We start from the raw sequence: 12,676 nt of genomic DNA, 5'->3' as shown, positions 1-12,676 counted from the left end.
GGAAAGTACTGTGGCTTATTTGCACACACCTTGCTGCCCCTGGTCTCACTGTAAGGCACTTTATTTGGGGAACAGTGTAGGAATGAAGAACAATTATTTTCTGCAATCAAGGGCAGATATCAGATGTTCAACTTGGCCTTTTCATGTTCTCACTTTTCTGGGGCCAAAGTTCTCTGCAGTGACAAAATTAGTTTGCTATGGTTTGCATGAAAGACACTGACTGTCATTTTAAATGTCGCATTTGCAAGATGGGGTGGTGAGAAGTGATTTTCTGGACAAACCTGCAAAAGCAATTAATGAAAAAATGGATGGAAAGCTAACTGTATTGTTAAGCTTTGCTCTCTATCCCCATTCACATATGTATAATTACATTCATCATCCAATTTATTCCCATAGCAACACTGTGGAGTATGGGGCATAGGGTCATTATCCTTGTTTTACAAATCAGGAAAACTGAGGCTCAGTAGGGATAGCATCTTACCCAGGATTCCACAGTTAAGAGAATAGAAGAAAAGTTCAACTTATATACACTTTACAAAGTGCTTTCATTACAACATCCCTAGGAGGTAGGTAGTTTATTTTGGAAATGAAGAAACTGAGGCTAGGTAGGCTTGTGAATGAGGAGGGCAGGACTTGAACCTTATTCTTTTCATCCCAAGTCCTCTTCTCCCTCTACTGAAGTTATACTGAGACTCCCAGCTAGACACACCAAGTATCCTAAAGTGTTCCCCATCCAACAAGCTTCATTACAGTTGGTCTTGAGCTATTAAATATTTTATTTGGATTTAACTTTTTGAATGTTTATACCTTGCCTCCCCAACTAGATTGTGAGTTCCTTGAGTTTAAGGGCCTCTTAGCATTCTTGTCTGGGTCCACCATAGTACCTGGTACATAGTAGACATACCATAAACACCTGTGGGTTTGGCTGAATTTACTCCCAGGCATCTGTACAAGGGAGTTTAAAGTTCCCCCTGAATATTTCAAAAGATGTTGGGGGTTTTTTGTTATTGCTTTTGTATTTGCCTTATCGTTTGCTAAATAAAGAAGAAAATATATGTTTCATGAAAAGTCACAAAAGATTCCATTGTTTTTAAATATTAAAATCAGGCCCAAAATGATGCCTAAAATTGCCAGTTTATCATGACTGAAGGTTAAGGTTCAAAGATCCTTGACAAACCCTTTGATAATTACATGTGCTTTGAAGTCTGAAAAATTTTTCACATGACAACAATTTATTTTTTATTGTGAGGATAAGATGACATAGTATTTGTAAAGCACTTTACGCTTTACCTTAAAATTCTATACAAATGTTGGTGATGATGATGATGGTGTGATGGTGGTGATGGTGATGGTGTTGTGGTGATGATGGTGGTGGTGGTGGTGATGAAGTCATAGCAGAAAAAGCCCAGGATTTGGTGTCAGGATAAGTATGTTCCAGCTCTATATCTGCCATTTACTCATTATATTTCCTTTGACAAGTTATTTCCCTCTGTCCACATCATTTTCATGATAACTGAAATGAAAGGATTAAATTAGATCTCAGATGTCAAACACACAGCTCGCAATGTTCCCTAGCTGAGATGGAACCTGATTAAAATGTAATTGGGAAATATTTAACAAAATATATAAAATGTAATAGAACACAGATAACATTGACATATAGTTTTCCAAGTCAATATGTAGCCTGCACAGATCTCTGTGCATGATTTAGTGGTGCTGTTTCTATTTGAGTTTGATATCACGAAATTAGATATTTAGCTTGAACATTGAAAAAGTCCATAGTTCTATCGCATGGTTTTGGGGGCAGCCAGGGGGAACAGTGGATAGCATGTCTGGCCTAGAATCAGGAAGACTCTTCTTCCAGAGTTCAATTCTAGCCTCAGATGCTTACTAGCTATGTGAACCTAGGCAAGTCACTTAACCCTATTTGCCTTAGTTCCTCATCTGTAAAATGAGCTGGAGAAGGAAATGGCCAAGCATTCTGGTATCTTAGCCAAGAAAACCCCAAATGGGGTCACCAAGACTCAGACATGACAAAACAACTAAGCAACAACAATGGCTACAAGGAATTTGACCTAGCAGATATTTCAATCACATCAGTTGCAGCTGCATCTATCCTAATAGTGAAATGCTGAAAAATTGCAAAAGTAAGAATATTTCATGATATTGTTTTCTTTTCTTTTCCTATTTACTCAAAAAGGGGAAGTTTATTGGACCAGATATAAATATATTTTCCTTGTTTGTCTTTATATTGTAGTACTGACCAATAGCAGAGGGCTTTACATTTGTACATTAATTCATGATGCTCCTACACTTTTTCTTTTTAAATTTATTTTAGATACTCTTTTCTTCTTAAATTATGAGTTCCAGATTCTTTCTGTCCCAGTCTTTCCCTGCCTACTGAGAAGGCAAACAATATGATTTGAATTATACATGTGAAATCATGCAAAACATTTTCATATTAACTATATCTCAAAACAAAGCTCAAAAAGAACAGGAGGAAGAAGTGAAGGGAGGGAAGGAGAGAGAGAGAGAGAGAGAGAGAGAGAGAGAGAGAGAGAGAGAGAGAGAGAGAGAGAGAGAGAGAGAATTATATTGCAATTTGAACTCAGAGTACCCCAGTTCTCTTTCTGGAGGTGGATAGAATTTTTTGCATCATGAATCCTTTGAAATTGCCTTGGATCACTATATTGATCAGATTAACCAAGTCTTTCACAGTTGATCATCATTATAGCATTGCTGTTATTGTACACAATGATCTCCTGGTTCTTCACTTTACATCAGTTCACATAGGTCTTGCCATTTTGTTATGTTTTGTTTTCCTGAACCCACCTACCTCATCGTTTCCCATAGCACATTAGTACTCCATCACAATCATATGCCACAACTTGTTCAGGAATTCCCCAATTGAGTATCCATTCAGTTTCCAATTCTTTGCCACCACAAAAAGAGCTGCTGTAAATATTTTTGTACATATAAGTCCTCCTTTTTCTTTGATCTCTTTAGGATACAGACATAGTAGTGGTGTTGCCTGATCAAACTGATCAAAGGATTTGCACAGTTTTATAGTCCTTGGGGCATAGTTCTAGACTGCTCTCTAAAATGGTTGGACCAGTTCACTACTCCACCAACAATTCATTAATGTATCTATTTTCCCTCATGCCCTCCAGCATTTGTCGATTCTGATAGGTGTGAGGTGATACTTCAGAGTTGTTTTAATTTACCTTTCTCTAATCAGTAGCGATTTAGAGCATCTTGTCACATGAATATAGATAACTTTGATTTCTTCTTCTAAAAACTGACCACTCATGTCCCTTGACCATTTCTCAATTGGGGAATGGCTCTTAAATAAATTTGACTCAGTTTCCTATATATTTGAGAAAGAGACCTTTATCAGAGAAACTTGCTACAATTTTTTTTTATATTACTTCATTGTCTCTGGTACTTTTTAGCAAAATGTTATTTCCCTGATTATCTATTTTAGTTAGATCTATTTTTGCTTTTGCTTTGTCTGAGATCACAATTGCTGCCCCTGCCTTTTTGACGTCAACTGAAACATAATAGATTCTGCTCCAGTCCTTTATTTTAACTCTGTATCTTTCTGTTTCAAGTGTCTCTTGTACACAAAATATTTTTAGGTTCTGGTTTCTAATCCATTCTGCTACCAGTTCCCATTTTATATATGAGCTCATCCTATTCATATTCACAATTATGAACAATAACTGTATTTCCCTCAATCCCATTTTCTTCTGTTTATTCTTCTTTTTCTCTTTTTATCCTGTCCCTCCTCTAAAGTCTGTTTTGCTTTTGACTTCTGTCTCTCTTATTCCACCCTCCCTTTTATCACCCTCCCCCCGCCCACTCCATTTCTTTCTGGTTGCTTGCAATAGTTTCTCCTTGACCTGGAAGCTCCAGAATTTGGTTATAATATTGCTGGAAGTTTTTATTTTTGGCATCTCGTTTTGGAGGTGATTGGTGGATTCTTTCAATTTTTATTTTACCCTCTGGATCTAAAATATCAGGGCACTTTCCTTGATAATTTCTTGAAATATGATATCTAGGCTCTTTTTTTTTCCTTATCATGGTTTTCAGGTAATCCAGTAATTTTTAAATTATCTGTCCTGTTTCTATTTTCTCCAATGAGCTATTTTACATTTTCTTCCATTTTTTCATGCTTTTGACTTTGTTTTATTATTTTGTGAAGTCTCATGGAGTCATTAGCTTCCACTTGCTGAATTCTAATTTCTAAGGAATTGTTTTTTCCAGTAAGCTTTTGTACCTCTTTTTTTCCCGCTTTGGCTAGTTCTCCTTTTTAAGGAGTTCTTTTCTTCATTGGATTTTTGTTCTTCTTTAACTATTAGTCCAATTCTTTTTTTAGGCATTATTTTCTTTATTATTTTTGTGCTTCTTTTACAAGTTTTCAATTCTCTTTCTATAATTTTCTCTCATTATCTTACTATCATTACTTTTCCCAATTTTTCCTCTACTAGCCTTATCTCAAAGGTGTAGACATATATCTCCATTCTGCCTGACACCTTTACAAACAGTATTCGAGGGCATAAAGGATTCATGAACAAATTCAGCAAAGCAAAAATATCACTGATCAAAATGCAATAAAGTTTATAATAGATGGCATTTAAAGCAAAGATTGAAAGCTAAGTAGAGCCTAGATAATCTACAAAAAGTATATGAAAAAACAAATTATAGAAACACTAAATAATTTCATCAAAGAAAATGACAACAGACAATTTACTAAAACTCTTGGGATAAAGCCAAATTTGTCATTAGGGGGGGATTTATATCTCATTACTGTGAGATAATTCTCCTCTTATAATGCTTCTATATTGATCCTTTTATTATCACTCATCTATTTTCATAAGATCCAAATTTGTTTCTCAAATTACCCTTAAAAACAATAGATTCACAGATATTATTTGTTTTCTCAAGTTCAAAAAATGCCATTTTGAAATGTTGATAGCTCTAAATAACTACAACAGTCATCAGGGTTTAAAAAAAATACTTTGAAATAGACATATCGATTCAATCCAATAAATCTTCTCTGAGCACTTACTTTGTTCAAAAGAGGCTCTCCATAGAGCTGAGGAAAATATAAAGGTGAGTAACTGAACTTATCTGAAGTTTGCCTAGAACTCTACCTGCCAGTTAGAACATATAGCTAGAGGAAGAAGAAACATCAACAGGAAAAATAGGTGGTAGCACCCACCTAAACCTGTTAGATGGAGGAGATGGTGAGATTCATGCTAGTGCTTACATTATTTCTAGGTTTAACAATAAAGCAGAGACTCTATGGAAGAAGTAGCTCTTTTAACAAAATATATATATATATATATATATATATATATATATATATATTTTTTCAATTAACAAAGAATTATTTTCTTTTCTTCCTACCTCCTCTTCCATAAAAAAGAAAAAAAAGAGAGAAAAGAGACATCTTTATCAAGATACACAGTCAAGCAAAGCAATTTCCCATGTTGACCATATCTAAAATATATATGTCTCATTCCACACTTCGGTCTATCCCCTAAACTTCGATGTCCTAATACCAACTGCTTAATGGGCATTTCCAAGTGGATGTCTCAGACACATTTCAATCTCAGTGTGTCTCAAATGATCTATTATCTTTCTATAAAAACACTCTTCCAAAATTTTCCAATGTCTTTAAATGGCATCACCATCTTCCCAGTCCCCAGGTTTATAACCCTGGAATTAGCCTGGACTCCACATATCCATACTTTTCAAATCAGTTGCCAAATATTGATGTTTCCACCCTCCAGATCTCTCACCTCTGACCCCTTCTCTCTGTTTACACACACACACACACACACACACACACACACACACACACACACACATACACACACACACACCCTCCACCCAGTCCCAGACACTACTAGAGAATAACTTAAGCATCTAAGGAAATTGATCTTAATATGTTAAGATTAGCATCCTGTGTTAAAGCCTGCTATTTATTTATTTAGTTAGTTAGTTTTCAAAATAGATTTTACATTACACAGCATGGGAAATTTAGCTTAGAGCCCTTGCAATTTTTTTTTATTTCTTGCATCATTTTTAGAAGTTCCCCCACTTAAGTCTTTGAATAAAACTGAAATCAGCAAAGCAAAATCTGCTTTCCCTTTCTTTTTTTTTCTTTGCAAATGAAATTCAATTCATGACCAATGAATAATGGCATCTTTTAGTCCCTGAAGGCCTGATACTGCGTGAATTCTGCATTGACTGCCATTTCCAGAGTAACCATGGTGACCAGAGTAGCTCCAATGAAATCCATTAATCTCACTGTGATTAACTGTAAATCCCCAAGGATCTTTTTTTTCCCCCAAGAATCTAGCAATATCTAATTCCTCTCCATGGGTAATAGTGTGTGATACACACCTCCCTACTCCTTTTAAAAATGTGCATCCTTAATCAACAAATATCCATGGCAAAGCTTCATTAGTGCACATTGCTAATTAGTATACCTGTCCCAGGAGAGGTAACATTGCAATATGGCAAATGACCCTTTGCAAGGTATAAACACAAGGTCTTGGAACTATTGCGTATTTTTGACACCTGTGCCAGAAATTTTCAAAAGAGGTTTTCATGTGCTTGAAAAGTAAGCATAATGTTGTACAGGATATGATGCTAAAGAAATTTTAATTGCACAAGTCTCTTTACAGGTCAGCTTCGGAGTCTTTTATCACTCTCATAACTAATATTTCAGAGGGTAATGATTTGGAATAACTCACAGTTAGACACCTAGGCACTCAGAGTCTTACTGTGGGGAGATGGGATTGCAGGTTCTTAATTGATGAATCAAAGTATCCCTCCCTTGTGGAGTTGACCTTGGTGGGAATAAACAATAGACCAGGGTGGGGTGGTAAAATGTAAATAGTAGCAAAGGTCACCCACCTGGGCAGAGTAGGAATTAGAAACTCACATATTATTTATCTGATTCTTGCCTTCTTTCTTGCCCATTGAAGATTAGAAATGATCCTTGAAGTATGACACATGATTTGATTGAAACTACACCCTTTCTCTCGATTTGTGTGCATTTATTCCTGCCTACATCAAGAGTTTCTCTAATTAGAGAAGTAATTGAAGCAATTCATTTCCATCTGTATGTTCTTTATCAGAGAAATACCAGTATTTTTTGAAGAATGTACATACCTCTGAATACAAATACCAGCCTGGTTTTTATCCGCTTTGCAGAGTTTATTTGATTAATTGCTCATTTGGTCCCCCTTCATTGTTATTTTTGGACAGTAGAAGAAAGAGCATTCAGTCTAAGAGTAAGAAGAACAAAGTTGAAGCCAGCTCCAGTTCAAGCTATGTGACCCTGGGTGAATCATTTAAACTCACTGGGACTCACTTCCCTCATCTGGAAAATGGGGATAACAATATTTGAATTATATTGGGGTTACTTAATTGAAAAAAAACCAACAAATTTACTTTATACAAAACCCTGTGGTAGGCTCTGAGGATAAAAATACAAAAGGGAAACAATCCCTGCCTTCAAGGGTTTTACCCACTCGTGAGCAAAAAGCAGGTTCAATGTTTAAACCCAAATCCACTGACTCTCAAGCCAATGCTAAGGAGAAGGGTGGGGAATCCAGTTAGAAACAGAAAAGCAATTACTTACTAAATGTTTGGAGGGTTTGGGTGGGGAAAGGTATCCAATCTGTGATTTCATTGGCACAGAGCATTCCCAATGAAGAAACTCCATTTGTCTACCCAGTTTGACATATACTTTAAAAATCATTGTCTTAGAGAATTTCCTGGGTGTGAAGAATTAAATGACTTACCCAGCAGGACATAGACAGTATGTATAAGAGGGCAAACCTGAATTCAGGTAATGATTTCAGGGTCTGTTCTCTATTTACTATTCCATGACTATCTCTAATAACAAGGAGGTGAGGGGTAGGAGGAAGTGAGGGACAGGTGAGAAAGGTCTCCTATAGAAGCAGTAGATGGGCTGTGTCCAAGTTAACAGGAGAAACATACATATTGAAAACCTTAAAGCATCATATAAATAAGTTATTATCATGCTAATAGCAATCAGTATAGTATTACCAAATAAGTGGTAGCTACAGAGTTCAGAATATAAGATTTAGCATTCATTTCCTTAGTACTCATCATAGAAATAAACTCTGGAAGCAAGGGTGACCACTGTCTTCCTCCCCAATGGCCCAGTTCATATCTCATCGATTTTAAAACCACAAATTGTTTTTCATTTGCCTTTTAAATCACATATTTCAGGATACTTGTTAAGTGTTGCACCTTGGAGTTTGCTAAGACATACATACATACAGAGATGCATATATACTTACAGATAGATAGATGATAGATAGACAGATAGACAGACAGATAGATTATTTAAATGATTCTAGCAGCTTACCATGGGGTACCTGAGAGACCCAATAGATAGAGTGTTTGGACTGGAGTCAAGAAGACTCATCTTCCCGAGTTCAAATTGTTCTATTAATGATTTCATAAAATAACTTTCTTTTTTTTCTGCTTGCATTAGTTGTATAATTCCTCAATACAACTCCCATGAGAATGAGAAGAGAGGTATAGTATAGTAGAGAGAATATTGGCTTAGAGTCAGTGGATCTAGGTTGAAGTCCTGACCCTTACTCCTTACTCCCTGTGTGGCCTTGGGTAAGCCATGCAACTTCTTAGTATTGCAGTTTCCGGGTCTGTAAAATGGGGGAGAGATTTCAGATGTCTCTTCCAACTCTGACATTCTTTCAATCTACACTCTACCCTCCTTGTCTTAACAGAGATAAATTTCACCTCTCAAATGTGGTAAGCTATTATTGTTGTAGTTCAGTTGTTTTCCAGTAGTGTTCGTTTGTTAACATTTTGGGGGTATTCTTGGCAAAGATACTGGAGTATGTAATACCATGCACAGAAGCTTTCCAGAGGACTGCTACTGTGAACAGCTTTTAAGGTTCTGATTACACAGTATAGGGAACACTCTATTTATTCCATAACAAATCAAAGCAAAACATTTACAGAAAATCAAGGTACAGCATCCACAATATTACAACTTGTCACAACACAACAGCTTATCATTAAAATGACCACATAGTTTTCACCAAAGTGGTCACAATATTTAGAACAAAGAACAATCATCTCAAAGTACAATAGTCATAGTCTTCCACTCATGGGGCAAAGTATTAGGTTAACTCAATCAGTCACTTATTCAGCAATCAATTACTAAATAAGATCACAATATAGTCTCAAAGTACAATAGTCAAAGTCTTCCTGTCATGGGGCAAAGTCTTAAGTTAACTCAATCAACCCTCTACCCCATAGGTCACTAGTAAACTATAATTCCATAATTACTCAGTACCCAAGGAGAGGTCTTTTCATCTTGACTTGGGGCCAGTTCTCAGATTCCCTGGATCCCCTTCCATGGTCCCAGATTTACCAGACTGTCTTCTGGGTTCACTGGCAGACAGCTCCCAGTTCCTTATCCAGTTCTTTGGGTAGGTCCTGTTCCACACTGAAGTTCACAGCTTCTGGTCCATGTCAGATCCTTCACCATTTCTGCTCCAGGGAATTCAAGGCTCAACCAACCCACAAACAAAGTCTCAGCATTCCAGTCATGCTTCCTCAGTCACCTGGGCTCCTGGATCCTGGATCCTGGCTCCTGGATCAGGGCTCCAGGCTCCAGGGCTCCTGTTCAGAAGAAGCTCCACCACAACAAATTCTCAGGAAATTCTGGCTCAATTCTTGATTCTCTCTTCTGTAGCTGCTCTGCCACCAGATGCTGGTCCCAAGAAATTCTGACTGTGCCTCTCTGGGCTTTCATATATACACACAGCATTAGCTTCCTGTTTCAGCCAACCCCTTCCCGTTACATCAGTGACAGGAGACAGGAGTTCATACCTTCTGTTTCCCCAACAGAGGCTTGATCAATTACTAAGTGCTAAGTACCTGCTACCTTTGCCAACACAAAGGGATCTTCAAATTCAAATTACATTACTATTATAGAGTAGTTCACCATTTCCTTCTCCAGCTCATTTTACAGATGAGAAAACTGAGGCAAACAGGGTTAAGTGACTTGTCCAGGGTCATAAAGCTAGTAAGTGTCTGAGGCCATATTTGACCCCAGGAAAATGAGTCTCCTGACTCCAGGTCCAGTATATATTCCAATGCCCCACTTAGCTGCCCCAGATATATAGATATAATATATAGCAATATGTGTACATATATACACACATAAATATGTGTGTAAAACATATGTGCATGTGTATATTTATATGTCAAAATATATTACATATGTGTATATACATATTTATGTTTTGTGTGAACCAACATGTGTGGTTTTAATTAGCTCACATCCAAGTAGCAAAATAATGGGGGGAGAATGGGGGACAAGTCTGTGTGTGATATATACTTTATCTGATGCTATTTTAAAAATCAGATATAATGTAATTATGAGTTTAAAATGACAACACAGCTCAGCATCTTTGTTACTTGTCTGCAGCCTATCCTGGTTTCATTCTATATAAACTGGAAGTTATATACTTATCATTTCATAGTATTCATATTTTTTTAATTATCCTGGATGCTCTAAGTTTTATTTGCCTTAGAAGATCAAGACCCTATTGTAATAAAATATTTGTGTGTGGTTGGATGAAAAGGCAATGGCAAACTTTTTGGTTTTTGTAAAGAAAAACAGTCTTATTACTAGTATAGCTTATACAGCAAGGGCATCAAGACAACACTGAACTCCTTCCGATTTTTTTTATGCATTCATTTACTGTTGAGCCTTTTAAAGACTGAATTACAGACCAAGCTAATTTAGTCTAGTTGTCAGAAGTTTTCTGAGTTTCATTTCCTCTGTTATTATAATCTCTGACTTTGTTTCTCATCTTCTTTTTCAGAAGTCAGCCTTCCCCTGACTTTTTTTATTATGTTCTTCTATTTTAGGTCAACTCAAATCAAAACATATTCTTGGGATAATGCCCAGGTTATCTTGGTTGGGAACAAATGTGACATGGAAGATGAGCGGGTCATCTCGACAGAGAGAGGCAAACATTTAGGAGAGCAGCTCGGTAAGAAATCAACCAATGAGAGACCTTTATTGTTCACAGCATCTCACTGAAGGAGCATGGCACTAATTGTTAGGGAGGATGAAATGAAATTTACTACTCTGACAGTGGAAAGCTATGCATCCTCAGCAAGTGATCATTGCCTTTTCTTTAATCTTTCTTAATTGTATTCAAGCCCAGTTCACAAAGAAAAAAAGATGGCTAGAATTGTGCAAATGAGATCATGTATGTAATTTATAAACCAGAAAGTCATAAAATTGTGAGCAATGCTTACTATTATTATCTATTAAATAGTAAAAGACCCAGACAAAAGCCTCCAGCTTTTCATAAGACCTCTGTGGAGGACTTACAGAAGAAGAGGGAAAAGATGAAAGCTCGTGAATGGATTGTTCAAGGGTGTGCTGGAACCAGATTCTACAGGCTCAAGGGAGCTGGTAGTTAAATTTGTAGTGGGAGCATTTCTTGTTCAATCATTTCAGTCATGTCTGAATCTTTGTGACCCCAGTTGGGGTTTTCTTGGTGAAGATACTGCAGTGGTTTGCCTTTTCCTTCTTCAGCTTCTTTTACATATGAGGAAACAGACAAACAAGGTTAAGTGACTTGCCCAGGTTCACACAGCTAGTAAGTGTCTGAGGCCAGATTTGAACTCAGGTCCTCCTGACTCCAGGGCCAGTGCTCTATTCACTGTGCCACCTAGCTGCCTCAAGAGCAGTAGGCTTGATTTCTTGTTTTGTAGATTGCTTAGACTTAAAAAAGTGATGGAGGTTGTCTTCATAATCATGCAAATTAAATTTAAAATTGTGTGTACATTTTTTCCTTTGGAGAACTGGCTGTTAACCGAGCACCACTGATTGTGATGCATGATGGTAAAGATATTATCCACCCAAATGAGATAACAGATTCAGTGAAAGATTTTTACAGGATGGACTTATTCTTTCTCCTCTTTAACAAGAACCATGTCCACTTTTATCTTTGCATCCCCTCCCCATCCTTACCGAAGTGTAATATGTGGCACAAATACCCTGGCTGATTAGAGTTGTTCCCAGACCACGTCACAGGATATACTTTCTTGTAAAGATAAGATGAAGGAGAGGAGATGAGGGGGGTAGAGTCAAGATGGCTAAGTAGAAGCACGACCTCTGCGCTGCTCCAGCTTCCACCTTCCCCAATCCATGTAAAAAGGGGACTCTAAATAAACTTTGGAGCTACAGAACCCACAAAATGATACAGAGAAGCTAATCTCCCACTGAGGACAGCCTGGCAGGCTGGCAGGAATCGGCCAGCGCTCTGGGAGCCCCACGCCAAGGCTTTAGCCCCAGGGTGGGCCTGACCAGCCTCCAGCCAGAGGGACTCCAGATCAGCAGCAGCTGTGGCCATTTCCAGATTTATAGACACATAGATGTGAAGGACAAAGTGAGAGGTCAGTGCAGTCTGAAGTTTGGGACCCAGTAAGTGGGAGTGCGTGGCTTCTTGCTGAGATGCGGGCATAGCCACCCAGTGCCACGTGGCAGCTTCAGCTCCTGGCCTGCAGAGTGTAGGGGGACCAAGCACCAGTCTGAGGGGTAATCGCTCTTGCTTTAATCTTCTTGGAT

General features: G+C 37.6%; 1 protein-coding gene across 3 annotated transcripts in view; it reads left to right on the top strand.

The window, feature by feature from the left end:
* Positions 1 to 12,676, top strand: part of RAB3C (RAB3C, member RAS oncogene family) — a 352,364-nt gene that overhangs the window by 297,747 nt on the left and 41,941 nt on the right. For all 3 annotated transcript variants that reach the window (XM_069096457.1, XM_069096456.1, XM_069096458.1), the window contains exon 4: positions 10,963 to 11,087. In XM_069096457.1, coding sequence (XP_068952558.1) covers positions 10,963 to 11,087 — 125 coding nt within the window. The remainder of the gene's footprint in view (positions 1 to 10,962; positions 11,088 to 12,676) is intronic.

This window comes from Petaurus breviceps, unplaced genomic scaffold (assembly GCF_028583685.1).
Source record: "Petaurus breviceps papuanus isolate PSGF00001 unplaced genomic scaffold, PetGlider_PUasm1.0 229, whole genome shotgun sequence".
Taxonomy (NCBI): Eukaryota; Metazoa; Chordata; class Mammalia; order Diprotodontia; family Petauridae; genus Petaurus; species Petaurus breviceps.
This window is presented reverse-complemented; position numbering and strand designations above follow the sequence as displayed.